Source organism: Opisthorchis viverrini, assembly GCF_000715545.1.
Source record: "Opisthorchis viverrini unplaced genomic scaffold opera_v5_57, whole genome shotgun sequence".
NCBI lineage: Eukaryota > Metazoa > Platyhelminthes > Trematoda > Opisthorchiida > Opisthorchiidae > Opisthorchis > Opisthorchis viverrini.
In genome coordinates this window covers 1,348,872-1,364,861 of record NW_008751714.1, presented here as the reverse complement: position 1 = coordinate 1,364,861, position 15,990 = coordinate 1,348,872, and the positions used below count along the sequence as shown (strand labels likewise).

The 15,990-nt window shown below is 45.7% G+C and overlaps 2 protein-coding genes across 2 annotated transcripts in view; one reads left to right on the top strand and one right to left on the bottom strand.

Annotated features, from left to right (window-relative positions):
- Positions 1-242: 242 nt before the first annotated feature.
- Positions 243-15,990, bottom strand: part of T265_03854 (hypothetical protein) — a gene marked incomplete at both ends in the record, with an annotated part of 21,287 nt that continues 5,539 nt past the window's right edge. The window contains 5 exons of the mRNA XM_009168435.1: positions 243-1,124; positions 3,325-3,398; positions 6,986-7,080; positions 10,601-10,659; positions 11,831-11,920. Of these exons, the coding sequence (XP_009166699.1) occupies positions 527-1,124; positions 3,325-3,398; positions 6,986-7,080; positions 10,601-10,659; positions 11,831-11,920 (916 nt within the window). The remainder of the gene's footprint in view (positions 1,125-3,324; positions 3,399-6,985; positions 7,081-10,600; positions 10,660-11,830; positions 11,921-15,990) is intronic.
- On the top strand, positions 520-720 carry T265_03855 (hypothetical protein; the record flags this gene model as incomplete). The annotated part of the gene is made up of 1 exon (XM_009168436.1): positions 520-720. The coding sequence occupies one exon, from the start codon at positions 520-522 to the stop codon at positions 718-720; it is 201 nt and encodes a 66-aa protein (XP_009166700.1).

The following is a 15,990-nucleotide window of genomic DNA, read 5'->3' as shown; positions in this document are numbered from 1 at the left end:
TTGTTTGGGAATTTCCACGTTACGATGAAAACATCGGCAAAAATTTTGAATAGTAGACGCGACCACCCTCTAACGAAGTTCCTGATCGTCACCTAGTGGTTAAACGAAGGCATCAGCAGTTACGTATAACACCCCAGCTAACTGCGTGTAACAAAAGTTTTGAAAGGAACTTCGCGCACTGCGTTTCAGGGACGAACAATCCTATCTCAACAACCATATAGAAGTGAAGATGGTTCTGATAGAAAACCAGTACATCTGGACAATCAATCTCAATAACAGACAATCAGTTATAAAGCAATGTCACCGACCGAACGGGATTACGAATTCGGGCGATACCACAGTGCTTATCAAATACAAACTGTTTGCACAGAGCGCAGTGCAGACTGGCTTTAACATATTAGGTAGACAGCAACAAACGATGTTGGTACAGGTACAGAACACGGTCGAGCACACAATCCTGTGGAGATCTATATGGTACAAGTGAGCGAGGAATGAACTGAACATTGTGATAAGGATGAAATGCGTATCATTGGCGACGTTGGATCAGAGATTGATCAGAATCCAAATTCGCGGGCTCTGGGGCAACGTCTCGAACTGTCTCTGGCTGTACGCGTTCTTCATCTGATTCCAAAGGTTCGTATTCGGTTTCGCTGGAATAGCTCGAAGATGATGACTCTTGGAGGAATCGATCAACAAACTCCGGTTCACTTTGGAGTTTGACTGGCTGAGTGGGCGGTGCGACCTGATCACAACTTTCGGATAGCTGGCGTTGACGGATACGCCGCCACTTTCGCCGAAATCGAGCTTGAGCAAGCTTGATATCGGTTCGCCAGTCAGCATGCCATAGGGTCTTCGCTGCTCTCCAACCGATACGGTAGGCTTTTGACGCCCAATAGATATTCAAACAGTCCAGTATAAGCGGGGGTGGTAAAAAGGCGAAATCCAGCCAAGGTATAGTTTTCCTCACAGCTGAACAGTTTGTAGAAGTGAAAGCACGGTACGCAATAAACCAGAAGGGAATACTCATAAAGTTGCGCGTGATCGCGAACAGTACGGCGAACAGCAGCGTAACTGTGCATACGCGTCGTCTGTCCGGTTTGTATCCAATCGTGCGATAGAACCACCTGAACGACGCGAAAAAGAACCGTGGCAAAAGTAGACACATTACTGATTATCTTGTTTTATAGTGTTGTTAGGTCACAGAGGTGAAAAAAACGACTGTTATCGTGCTATAGTGTAAAGGACACACAGTGACCTTCCGCTCGAACCATCCGGGCTATCATGTCTCCAGATTTTTCGAGCGCATCCGTAGTGCACTAATGGGCTAACTGTTCGCTCGAAAATCAGTTTTCTGCGCACAACAAACAGCTCGACGGGCCAGCCGAGGCACCATGGAAGAATACAGTGCTGGAGAGTAGTGTGGAACTCGAAGCGGTCCAGTTAAAAATGACTTATTTTTTCCGCAAGACAAATTCAGGGGAAATCCCGTTACTTGAATCAACCACCCCGTAGACTGTTTGTGAACTTCACCGGAACCTACGATACAGTCAACAGGGAGGCATTATGGTTCGGCCAAAAGCCCGGCTGTCCAGAAAATGTAAACCTGAAAAACCGGGCACTACCGGAACTACCTCGTAGGCACCGGAGTGAACCATGACTGTGTTCTTACCTCAATCTGTCTATACACGCGGAGGCGATCTGCTGTTGAGAATGTGGTTTGCCAACTGAATACCGGTTGGGTGTTCATTTCTTCGATTCGAAGCATTTGCTAGTGTGAACAATGTTGGTAGCTCAGGTAGCGTAGATGTCCATTGATTTTTTCGCTGAGTTCGACAAGTTGACTGCAAACGAGGTGTACAGCCCCCGACCCATCGCTCTCCGTAACAACGCACTGATGTCACCTCGATGAATGATGCAGCGTTTGCAATCAAATTGCCCAGCTTGGCGAACAAACCAACGACCATCGAAGCGGTTCCTCGATTCAGTTGCATGGTCTCCGCATAATCTCTGCGGAACATGCGGACGCAACTGCCTTAGTATGATTGATCCAAGGGGTCACCAGCGTAATCTCAGGTCCACCTGTTGTATGTAAGCACCCCTAACCGAACTAAGTTTGCTGCACTTCCTTATGACTACCTGCCCAACGTAGTAATCCTATAGATAAAATTATCAACCATATGGTCAATGAAATACCGCAAGGTTATCCATTACCACCATGACAGTATGTTGGTGGGCGGCTCCCGAAAACACTTGGCTAGTTGGGAATATATATATATATATATATATATATATATATCGCAGGCACTAAAAGAAATTGATAGATGATGCTCGTATTTAGATTATAGAGAGGTAAGCGTTGACCGTGTCCATTGTTATGCCATCATGTTTAGGCCGGCAGGTGGCCCGAAACAAGCGCCTGCTCCTTAACTGTCACATCTTATTCACTCGAGTTTTTATCGGTCCAATGGACTTGGGCGCTGCACTACATTCGGGTATGCGTAAACCATCTGTGGTTTCTTACTGTACGTTGGCATCCAGTGGTTTGGCCACTGCAGACCGGTAGATTTTACTCCGATACAAGGCACCCATCGTGACAAAAAAGTAGAGCGTCTAAAATGAAAATGGTCTTTGGTGTACGTATACGACGCCTTTTACCACAGAAGGAAAGGAGGAACTTGCCTCCTCCTGCGATATAGTCCCTTGGAAGGGGTGGAAAAGAAGCACAACAGACTGCGTGAAAGGGAACACAGGTGTGGCCTTCCTTGAAGGAATACCGCAACTGCAATCCCATTCTTCAAAGTACAAGAGCCCCTCGCAAAACCATCATAGTGTCAGTCTGGTAGCCTTAGCAACCTAAGTGTCCTCGGCATCCACCTACATACGGCAGTCAACTACCGCGGGACTAAAATTTGTGCGCCTCCCCATGGATGAGGATGCATTAAAAAATCTTCACCTTAAGTAGGTTCAACAGGTTCGAATACTAACGCGTGCTACTTCTAGATCTGACACTCTGACAAGTATCAATCGATATGTTGTTAGGAAACGACGCTGAATTTCGTTGAAATCGGATGATAACTGAACACACTAGACAGCGAGCCGCCAAACAGAAGGAATGACGCAAATAAGCGAAAGCAACCAACTGTGTTGCGTCGTCAATACTTGACTGTCACGCAGCTTCCAGGATGCACACTGACCAGAAACAAATCAAAATCCATCGGGAAGTCAGAAACAGATCCAGGTGATTCAACTACAATTTACCTTTCCGCGCCTTGTATAGTAATGAAGTACAGAAAAATAGTCTTCTTGGACGGAAATTCAACCTACCTTTGGTTAATGAAAGGCGTTGAAAGCTCCGTAGTGAGACGATATACTCCAAAGAACGTGCATACGCGGTAATGCTAAAAACAAAAAAAGATTACTTTTACCAGAGCGAAGAAAAACTACATTGATATATTAGTTTTAACGAGCCGTATTTCGATGGGTACTGTTTTGCCAGAATCCATCTAGTGACCTGGACAAGGACCACGAATTTAAATGCGGTCGCACTTTTCAGGAGCAACTATGACTCCGTGTGTGAGAACTCGAAATTTGATTACTGGGCTGACCAGCTGCTGATGTATTCAGAACAATCTAACGAACGAGCAGACCATCCATTCAACTAGTCACCTATTCTCAAGAGTTGGTAATCCTCAAGCCCTGATCTTGAAATTTAACCACATATTAATGTGAAGATGTGGTCGGATCCCAAAAATCTCAGGTATAAAGTTCGTGCAGTCCGGTTTAATAGCTGTAAACTATGTGCTGAAAGTACGGTTAGCTTCAGTCACTATCGTTTCGCTAACGAAAGTCGATATAAAAAGGGAAGAAACAATTGATTGGATGCGATATCCAAAGCCAAAAGTTCCCAGCTTTCTCGTTTCGCCTTTTCAGCAAAAGATCCAAGTCCGATCTCGCTCTCAACACGCGACTAGTAATCAATAATAATGAGTTACTCATGCATAATGTGGACGGACACAGAGTTAATACTACAAAAGCTTGAGTCTGCAATTCTGGTGGGGGGGTCTCAATCCTCGCGGTTGAGAATCACCCCTCGGAGAAAATGTTTACAGACCATTATTGTAAGTTCAAGGTAACTCTGAGTACAGATTGTGCTGTGTACATGTGGCCAAACAGGTCCGCTTTGTAAAGGAAGTATACAACTGTGATGAGATGTACAGGTATCAGAAAACAGTTTTCTGATGTATTCACGAACGGACACCCACGTGTGCACTCTTTGATACATCCAACCAACTACCACAGTCCCCCATCGTTAGATTTAACAAACTCCAAACTAGTAGCGTTCGACAGGCTTTGAATCCCGTGCTGATCAGCATAGGTAACCTGACGAACATGTACAGCCTCCAAACTCTTGCTTCAAACCGGAGTACCATTTGTATCATCTGTAGCATCGGCTTAGTGTTGGTTCCACACCTGGTCCACGGTTTTCTATTTCGGACACGCTTTAAGTGACGGCGTATTATCATCCCATCTTCCAACAACATATCGATAAGGACACGGTTGACATCACACATCCATTCACCCATTAATTACCTGAAGGTTGAAGTCTGACGTACACACCCTCGCCGCTTCGCATCGTGCAACGTCGGGCGTGTCTGTATGCGTTTCGCTTCATTGAACACTGCCCTTGTATGAACTTAACCGCCCAATTTGGCCATAGCAGATGTAAAAGTGAAGCCAATCTATTCTTCTCGGCTTTTCAGCACAGATTGGCTTCACCTACAGGACGAAATCTCCACAAAATTCCCATATCTCTTCACACAACCAGCATGTCCAAAAGTGTTCGCATTAGAAATCATATAGGCAAATGGATTGTAAGCTGAATGGCTTGAACTTCCTGCTACGGTTGCAATAGCTATGCATTGATGGTCGAGGTCGTTTAGGTATATCCCACCGACCGAATCAGGAAGACGGAAACTACCAACGGATTCTTATCCGTACATCAAAGCTAGTGAGCCATGGACTCCTGACCTAAGGGGGATTCAGCAATCCATATGGTTGGTAAAAAAAGAATAGAAGTAGATGATCGTCTTATCTAAATAGCGTAATTTATGGATGTCTCATCCCTCTGTTTTGGGTAATTTGTTTCTACTGGGAACCATTTAAGACAGTTTTCAGGCATAAATCCAGTGTTCCCACAAGATCCAGATAACAAGCCAGAGACATCAACGGAAAAGGTCTGAAGACATGACCGATGAAGCAAAGAAAATGAGAAGACACACAAGTATTATACTCTTTAAAGCCAAGTTGTCACACAAGGGACAACCCATGGCATGCATTCGGAAGTGGACACTCCGATACATTGCTTCGAAGTGAAGGCCAAACAAGAAAGAAACGAGTACAGAAGTGCAAAGCAAGCGAAAGCACTTTCCGTAAACTGGGAAACAGCAATCTACAGCAAGCCCTCGAACACGATGGCAAGTAGGTTACTTAATAATCGGAAATATGACCCAATCTACCTCGCAAGTTGCAACTATTCATGGGGTTGAAATATAACAATGAGATGCAAATCCAAGCAAAAAGACGTTCGGCTGCAACACCCTTTCCATACCTAGCTGCCATTCCCACTGAAGGAAGTACGAGGGCTGGGATACTGCCAGGTTGCCCAAGCCTAGACAGGGGAAGTCGAGGAGCAGAGGTCGGTTTCGAACCACGGACCTTCCGATCAGTAAATTCGAGCTCTAAACACTGAGCAATCTCGCCCCCGTCCAAACAAAAGGTCAAGGCTGTTCAGTTGGCAGTTGAGCGGCAGTATGTATAACTGGTATATTGCTGTCAAAGATGATTATGAAAAGGCTACTAGCATGACACTGCAAGCATATCTCTCAAAAGCAGCTACAGCAAAGCAGACAGGTCAGCGAAACGAACATAAGGGGGTGGTTTTGTGGTAGCGGGGAAAGAGCTAAAGTGCCGTAGCTTTTGGCCCGAATTCGTATCCCCAACTGTTGAGTGTAGGCCTCGGAGCTAAGCAGAGAAGTACAGTAAGCCCATAGTGCAAGATTTCATGTTGAGTATACCTTGACAGTATGGTAAATCACCCAATTATCTACCTGGTCCACCTGTATGCTTGTTGATCCCCACTTGTTTTGTTCCGTCAAAGCCTCCGTACTCTGCAATTAACCTTGTCACGGTGGCTAAACCGCCCTCCACTTGTAGGCCAGCATGGGCGTGTGTTCCACTGCACCCACTTACCCATCGGCATTCGTGCTCCGTCTACTGGGCCTGCTCTGAACTATCCCGTTGTGATCGCAAATCACACAAATCACGAGACTGGTGTCGGATCGCGACCCATACCACCTGGTCACCGTTAAGCCCTCTGTGCTGCCTGCCAGTGGCAGACTTGCACAGGTGCTAACGCCACGAGCATGGACAGATGAGGGTTGTTGTGCGCTTTTTCATACTTCGGTGAAAACAGTACGGTAGACTTCCAAACCCAATTATTCCATTCGATATTCGGGACCATGAAGCCCACATGTCACTCGAAGTTCTGTGTTGGAAAACCAACACTCCATTAAAAGGTTCGTAGTGTTTTCTGATTTTGCTCAGATTTTTACTGAATAGTACTGAATGCCACACTTGCATGCTGATCTATTTAGGTCTGCCAATTTTCACGGGAACGATCGCTTGCCATAAGTCCACTGTTCCCCAACTGGTGCACATGCTTAGGGACCGCAACCCGTTTATTTCCGATCTTAAGGTATATCTTGAGTAACTCAACGGTTTTCTCACTTTCCTATGCTTTATTTTATCTTGCTACTCATGTGTTACACTAATTGTGCTGTGAACGATGAAACTTCAGTATCATCAGCACCTCGCTTTGATTCGACTTAATACGAACTGAAAGGGGTATACGAACGGAAATGAATTGGTAAAACTGCGGTAAAGCAATCTTAACAAGAAAGTGACCACAGAAAAAACTGAAACATACCACGACTTGCTGGAAAGCAAACGCGGCGGCGGCATGATGCAATGTGAAAATCAATAGCTCCTTCCCCCGCCAGTACAACGGCATTGAAACCATATCTGAAACAATGCCGAAACGAGATGGACAAATACACCGATTCGATTTGGACTTGGTTGTGTAGACAATACGACTGCTACCTCTGAAATGTAATTCGGGTAGATCAGTGACTTGTTCCTTTTGTGAACGCGGACGGATTAAGGCGTATGATGGTGATAAGTGTAGGTGATGTTTAGGGGAAAAACAGTAAATTCAGTTACCTTGTTTCGCATCTGTTATCTTTAGTAAACTGCGCTCGAAGCGAAGGGAAAAGGATGCTTTCAAGAAAAGAACTTCATCATCCAGGCTGGAAAACATTATTATGCCAATGTGAAAACACCACCATCGAATGTTTCCGCAAGAATTTATCCACTTTAGGTCATAAAGATTGCCAAACGCGATACCGCACCGCATTGCCACTGCCCATGAACAGCAATCAGTGATCTGCTACAATGAGAGTGAACCACTCAGAGGCTGTCTCGACAGTGGTTTCAGGTGTCCGCCGTCGTACGCACCCATGAAATACTCTTGAGAGAGCTGCTCTACTGGAGCAGTCTTATTCACTGCCATCAAGAGGCAGTTTTTCTGCGAAGGTTTTCGTTTCTCTCGATGTATGTATTATGCGCGAAACATGCGCACAAGATCTCATTTAAGTCAAGCAACTCAAACCGCTTAGGACGAGTTCACACCATCCATATTTCACTCCTTGAGTATCCGGCGATCCTGATACAGTAGCTTATGGCATCTATGGCATGGGAGTTGCACTCAGCCCCAGGACTGAACTGCATGGTTTTCCGATTCAATTGAGACAAATGCAGTTCCAATCGGTAAACGGTGTTTATTCGTCACGCTAGCATACGAACCAAAAGATTCCGATTCTGAATCTAAGAAAGATGGGTTTTATCGAGATCTATCACGATTGCTTCGGTCAGCACGACAGATGGATGTAGTCATTCAAGCGGGTGATAGAACGCCCAAGTTGGACTACGTAACCCGGAAAAATTAAATTTTGTTGATAGATTCGGAGTCGCCGTACCGTTGTGCACTGGGCATGGCATGTTCCTACCCAGTACGAACTCCTAAAGTAGGCGCTCACGCCAAACTAACTGGGAGGCACCAATAGCAAGTAAGTCATGGACTCTGGTTCCATGTGGCCACCAGTTCCTTACGGGAAGCTTCATTCATGAAGTTCGGAAGCTGAACAATATGCGGCTGATATGGCTGGAAATCAACTGTAAGTTCTTAGTCACACTGACGGTGAAGAATGGTTTGAGGATGAGTGAGAGTCAAAGGAGCTATGTTCTCAGCTTTCACGCATGTCTGTCAAAGCCATCTTACTTGACCAAACGAACACTGAATTTTGCCGAGATCAGATTTTATTGACGCCAGACAATCCGTATCAGCCGTTAATGGCGGCGATGGTGCATACAGATTGCTCAAACGCCGGATAATTAGCAGTCTGAGGAATGATAGAGAGTGTGGCGAAAGCCCACAAGGAGGGCTCAATTGTAGAAAATAGCCGCGCCCCAGAGGGTGGCGATAAGGTTTGGTTGACGTGCTCCTTAATCAGACAGGGAGCTGTACCACCACAGATTGATTTTGGAAGTTTCCAGTCACAAGCTGTGGAGCCGTCCTACTAACTAATAACATGTCCAGCAGTTTTTGGTATTCGTTAATGCTCCATATACAACTGTGCGTTAATTAGTTGAGTGCACTAAAATCCTGTTTGCTACAAGCTTTTTAAGTTGTGAAGTGCAAGCCCTTACAAAACAACCTGAGTTGTGAATGTTGGTCAAGTGATTCAGCACTCTTTACGGTGTTCACGAAGCGCTATACTGTACATCATTTTGCTCAGTTTTTTCACCGTCATTCAGTTTAAAGGCGTTGTCGAAGTGAAGTTCCGAAATGTCACTCTCGACTTGACCAAAGTCTCTGCACAGCAGCCCTTTTTCCGTGGCTAGCTCCATATGGAGATAATGCAGGAATATATTCTGCAGTGAAGTCAATCTTAAATGGTGCACTCAACTGAGCCTCTGAATCCTGGGTGTTCACACCAAGGGCCATTTTTTAGATAGAAAATTTCTTATTCCCTGGCAGGTGTTACAGTAGAAGCAGATGACAGACTGATGACAACCAGGTGAGATACTTCAGGTAATCAAATGACACGTGCATTTCCACGTGACATTTTCACATTCTTCAATTTCATTTTGGGAAGTCAGTGCTTCAAAGTCCTACTAACTCAACTTACTGAGTATCCGAACGACAATTCTGATGGCGTGTTTAAGTTGCGGTACAAAACTGCATAAATATTGCATATGATGTCCCTCCGGAAGGTTCGTCGAGTTGACCCATTTCAGAGACAATCATCGCTGGCAGCGAGATCAACAAGTGGTACTCAGCTGCCGTAAAATAGTCGATTTAGTTAGATGGCGACAATGAGAGAAAGGCAGCAAATTTCCTTAGACTAATTGATGGGTCACGAATACAATATCAATACCGATGGAATTTCACATCCGGACTTTGACCTTCAATAAGTAATGACTGAGCAAAATGAGACGGATATAACGGAATTGCCAGTTTCAGAAAATCATGAAACAATCGTCACACCGACACGGATAGCCAGCCAGTAAATAATGCAGTACGAAGACTCACACTTAGCTTTAGAATACACAATACTGATCCAAACTTTCCTAGCTGACAACCCTGAATAACATTCATTAAACGATTGACATGAGTCTTGGGGTCAACGACGTATGAAGTGTAGACAGCAGACAACCACTACCTCCGCGAGTGATTCGCCAAGATAACAGAAAGAATGGCTGGATTGAATAGCTGTATGGGACCTAGTGGAAAATACACGTAATAAACGCTTTACTGTCCCCGAGAACACCACGTTGATATAGATGTGAGGATCAGTAGTCAGACTGTTCCAGCAAGTAAACAGCCAATCGACATTCCCCTAATTTCCACAGTGGTCTACACACGTTTCTGTAGAAGATAACAAGAAAACGTTCACCAAACGGTCATTCATGTGACGACATCATTACCACAATATGTCAAATTCCAAGCCCAGGGATCGTTAAGTTACACGTTCTGTGAAAATATCGATGACCACGTAGGTAAAGCTTCTTGACTAAGCAGGCCAACGGCTACTTAAAACCAAGCTTCGCAGTTAGTTGATGAAGAAAGTTGTAAAAAAAAACAGTGGTGTGAAGTCTATAGATTCCGTAAGTCGATGGCAGCAGACCGTAGCCAAATTGTTGTGCAACGTTTTATAGATTTATTGTACATGTCTATAACATAATGGATATTCGGCTGAAACAACTCCTTTCCTGTTTACAAGTAAATGAAAATGGCTCCCCAGTTCTCGATAGAATATAGTTTTCAAAAATTTGACACGCGGCATCACCAACGTGTGAATCGTTGAGCCCATCACCTACCATAGCTTTGTTCGAAGGAGGATAGCGTTATAACGAGGATAAAAATTAACTTCACAGTATCTCAACCTATTTTCATAAAAAAAGCTCCAGTAGTCCAACTCACCACAGAGAAAATAGCCAACCGAAATAGAAAGTGCCGTGAGTCCACTGGTAGACGGGTAGCTGAAATTTTACGGAAATTATGCGACTCAACGTAGATGAATTGTTCCATCCTTTTATTGTGCATCAAAAAGGGGAAAACCAATTGATACAAAATAAACGAACGAACGACTTGCAAGCAAGTCTGTTCTGATTGCAGGAGGTGACCGCGTGTCCCCGAGAACCGATTGGGATGACAGCTTTGGCTCATAGTTAGGTAGCAAAAGAAATTACCAATATGCTCACCGGCATGCTTGCCAATCGGTTCCATCTGTTTAAAGATGCTAGCAAATTCAAACACCATTGGAACTGACCTTATGAGGCGCGAGTTGCGAATCGCTTACAACCTGGGTTTCCTGGTTTACGTTCGTTATGCGAGTAATACTATTATTGTTTATTTTTGAAGAACATGGCCACACACAAAAAGTAAATCCAAGCGATAAATATGGAAGGGTGTACGGGAAAATATTAGACAAAACGAGGGAAGCGTCTCGTTCAAAGGCGCGCCACTAACGGTTCCGGTTAGATAAAATGAATTGCGTATACTCAAATGGGGCGAGATGGCCCAGTGGTTAGAGCGGAAGGTCCGTGATTCGGACCCGACCTCTGCCTCCCGACTTCCTCTGTCTAGGGTTGGGCGACCTGGCAGTAAACCAGCCCTCATGCTTCCTTCGGATGACATAGTGGTTAGGCACCGAAAGGATGTTACAGCTGGACAATCTAATTTTTTTATACTCACCCACCATCTAGCAAAGACGGCGTTGCTTTCTGTTGGCGGAAGGCCCACGGGGGGGGCAGCCTATAAAGCTAAGAGCTATAACCGCTATAAAGCGGTTATTTCTAAACTAAGTGCCACGGGGTCTTCGCATCTTTCTGGATTTCGCGTACGTGATCCAGTCTGCTTGGCTGGAGGACATAACACAAATGATCTCAGTGGCGCGCATGTTATTGTTTCCTAGCCAAGCTGCCTAGTATGTGGCTTCCTCCATCTATCTCCTGCCTCAGTACTGAGTTGTAAAAACCTTCGGAACCTTGGACACTTAGACCGTTATTATAAGGGTAACCGTCGGATTCGCACAATCAGTAGTGTTGGATCTTATACAATTGGTCGATGCCCCTAGCCCTTGAAACACTGATAACAGCTCAGATTGAAGTAACGCGGAAAAAGCCTCGGTAAAGAATCAGAGAAACTCACTTCAAAGGTTCCATCCAAATCTTGCTATCCTTGACCAAAGTTGAAACACACAACCCGCTGACGACAGTGGCGTGAATGGACGAAACTAGCCTGAAATGAATCACGTTAAAAGATGGAAGCAGTAAAGGACAGAAGAGAATACTGACAGAAGTCATTCAGTATCACCTCAATTCAGCACCTATTTCTGGGCCTTCACCCAAGTACAACCTATGAATGTGAATAAAGCAGAAGTGCGAAATGAATGCATTCTATTAAAGAACCTAACATAGATCCGCTGCACATAATCTTTCCTCCGAAAAAATATGTCTGTTCTGCTTATCTGGGACAAAAAAAACAAAGTTATGGCCCCCTTTTGGCACATCACTACGGTGCAACTCGAAGGGAGCATGAAGCCTCCGATACTACCAGTTGCACAAGCCTACAGAGGAGAAGTCAAAGTGCCGAGGTTAGGTTCGAACCATGAGTCTTATGGGCAGAAGTTTCGCCCCTTAAACACCAAGCCATTTCGAGCTCGCTGAGTGAAAACGGATACCAAATCTGTCCAGACCAACACAGATTTCTTTTGCTAACTCTCGAGTTTCGGGTGCATCATCGGCGACGCCATGTGGAATCAATGGTGAGGGTGCTCTGTTGCGTATGAGGATGGAAGATGCTCTGCCTACACAGATTCCAGTGAAATGCTGACCACAGACAGCTGGATTGGCCAGGTCCGTCAGATTTCACAGGAGACACCGGTAACTGAACACCGGGATTTTTCGCACATTCTCCGGGGGTAGAGGTCACGCATATAATCCATAAAACAGGATACAGCACTGCAGCATCGCATACTCTGAACTTCGCAGACAAACCGACGTCACGCCGGGGTTATGGGTACCGAAGTTTGGAAGTGGAAAGTAATCTCGTCACCAGCCAGTCGGCAGTTACTTCTACAGCTGTCCAGGCAAACAATTTCACCCACCATATCGACTGGGTGGTTTACAAGCACAAGTTACGGGTTTGATCCCAGGTAGAAGAAATTCAAGCAGCACATCAGTCACGAAATTGGGAGGGGGGAATGATGAGGGAAGGCAGCCTCATCCAACAATGATGGATACAAGGTTGCTGTTTACGCAACTCCTGGTGCGTACCCAATAGTCTGATATGACTAGCTAACCCGAGTGCGCGAGGTATGACATGCACGTATAAATCGTGGTTACTAATATCGCATATGCGATTGGAGTTGCATCAGACTGTTGTTAGGTCGTAAATGTGTTCTTATAACTGTATTTTTCATTATCCTCATCATCATCATGACATCAGTGTTCAACACTAATGCTCCGCTGCCGTACAGACATTTATTTTGAAAGCCTTGTTGTGAAGAAAAGAAGAAAAGTGGATAGGGAAAGGACTTAGTGCTGCTTTACTGCAATCATTCGAGGTACCTACACCTCCCGACACATATTCAGGCAGTCCGGATAGAAAGAAACAACAAGAACGCCATTGACATCGATTGGGAACGTCTCCAACCAGGCGTAGTGGGGATCAAACGGTCCCCATACCGGAAGGCAAATAGCATCGACAGCACCCAAACGTTTCGTAATCTCTTTCATACCGCTCTGCCAGATCGAGGGCTGGCCACCTCTGTGCTTCCACTACTCTGAATTAGGCACGAAAAACAGCAACCTCTTCGGCAGACAACAATCCAATATACGCAATATACGGCCTGAACAACGCGGCTTTTGGTGCTGAAAAGATTCTTCAATGTTGCACAACCGAAAATTCACTTTCCAATCGCCTCGTTACAGAGTCTCCGACACAAACCTACACGAGCTGTGGTCCTCAGACAACGATTGTCGAACATCTGAAGACCTCTTAGTTTCACCTCTCGAACAGGTCATACAACAAAACATCCCGTACCGTGGCCTGATGCACGCGTCCCTTGAGATTCATGGATATACCGCTTTGACGCCATAGGTATCTAAAATTAGCGAACGAGACACAGGCCATGCAGTTTCTTGTATTGACCTCATCTGTCACACTACTATTGGAACTAATACAACTTTCAAGAGACATAAAATGCTTCACAACTTCGGATGCCCCTATGGATTGTAAGTGACATGTTCAGTGCCTGTATGCCCACGGGCATACCTTTACCCTTTGTGGAATCATGGTGCGTACCAAAGGACTTTGGCCAAAAGGAGCTGCGCTTTGTCCTCTTCTTCGGACAGAAAACGATGTCGTTTGTATAATCCAGATCGACAGGGTTTTCGTCAAAGGCTATTTGAACCTAGGTGGTGACCATGATAACTGTTGTTTGAAGCATTCAGGCCACGGGTCGAGACGTTTTTCCTTATCCAAAATGGTCGTGCCATTCTGACATTGATGGTCTCGCTCACGGGCGGTTCCTGGTTACCGGTCTCACGCATCAAGTGGAATAATCGCCGCAAGCAATCGTCGCTTTTTAAGCCCCTTCCGTTTATTTAGCTTTCTGTCTTCACCAGTCCTCACAGTCAATGCGCACGACCACTTTCATTTGACATCTGATAATTCGTCGGGCCAAGTTATGTTCGGAACCAGAAGGGATGTTTCCATTCCAGAGGGTGGATTGGACCTTACAGCGGCGTGATGGTTTGTCAGTTTCCACAACCCATTTAGCTACACTGGGGAATGGACATTTGATACTCACACAGCTTCTAATACCAGGTTGGTCAATGGGGAGAGATATGACACAGTCTCATCGTCCTCGGGCAGTGAAACGTGTGCGGTAATTTGTTCCTTGAAATGTTAACTGCTTTGGCGGTTTTAAGCTAACAACCACAATCTTGGGGTTAGGCTTTCGGACCAAAGGATTTGGTAAAAATAATAATACTCGTTCAGCTGTAACACCCTTTTGGCGCCTAGCTGCCATGTCATTCAAAGGAAGCACAGAAGCTGGCATACTGCCGGGTTGCCCAAGCGCATACAGGGGAAGTCAAGAGGCAGAGGCCGGTCAGTAAATATGCGCTCTAACCACTGAGCCATCTCGCCAGAACGCTTTCGTTAAGGACCCTAATCGGTCTCGGTGTTCTGGCAGTGTCCAAACCCACACACAACCATGAACTGTACATTTGCACTTACATCTCACACCACACCAGTCGTCGCGTGGTGCGATCAACCGGACCGCTTAACATGTTGGATACAGCAGGATAGGAAGTGAAAATTCATCATCATCATTGTCAGCTGTAAGAACCGCGTACTCGCGTACACTGGTTGTAGCTGCAGCAGTTCCGTTCACCGATGATTTGGGGGGAGGGGGAGACAGATGCGGATTGCACGCGCGAGCTGGCATTAGAGACTGGTAGTGAGTCTTCCATGATCGTATCAATGACGACGTTGAAGAGAAAAGGTGAAAGAGGACAACCCTGTCGGACACCACTTGATGTGATGAACTCAGGAGAAAGCTTCCCGTAGACCTTTACACGGCCGCGGGAGTTGGCGTACAGCGCCTTAATGAGGATCAAGAATTTATGGGGGACACCTCTGCTCCACAGACACTGCCATAGTGCATGGCGGTCCACAGAGTCAAAGGCAGCTTTCAGGTCCAGAAAAACAACCATTTTTGGTTGCTGGAAGCAGTGTCGCTGTTCCAGAATCTGTCGGAGGGTGAAGATATGATCGATGCGACCTCTTGCACGACGGAACCCAGCTTGGTTTTCACGGATCTGCCTCTCCCTGTGTTCAGTCAGCCTTCGAAGGATAAGGCCAGAGAGCACCTTCGATGCCACAGCTAACAGGTTGACGCCACGGTGGTTTTCGCATAGCGCCCATGTACCCTCTTTGAAGATAAGGATAACTGTCGACATGCCCCATTCTGCAGGCACTTCCTCTTCGTCCCACATAGTACCAATAAGCTTTGTCAAGTGGGTCACCAGGGAATTTCCGCCTTCTTTGAAGAGGGCTGGATACAGAACGTCCGGTCCTGGTGCCTTTTCACGTTTCAGTACGGCTATTTCTTACCTTATTTCGTCTTCCGAAGGGCGATCAAGCTTTACATTCCATTCGCCCGTATGCATTATCTCCACCGGCTGTGTTGCAGGAGGCCAGCTGAACTGCTCTCCGAAGTGTTCGGTCCATCTCTCCAGTCGACGTTTTTGCGAGTGAATTAATGGGCCATCTTTTTCACTTATCGTTTCGCTGACCGT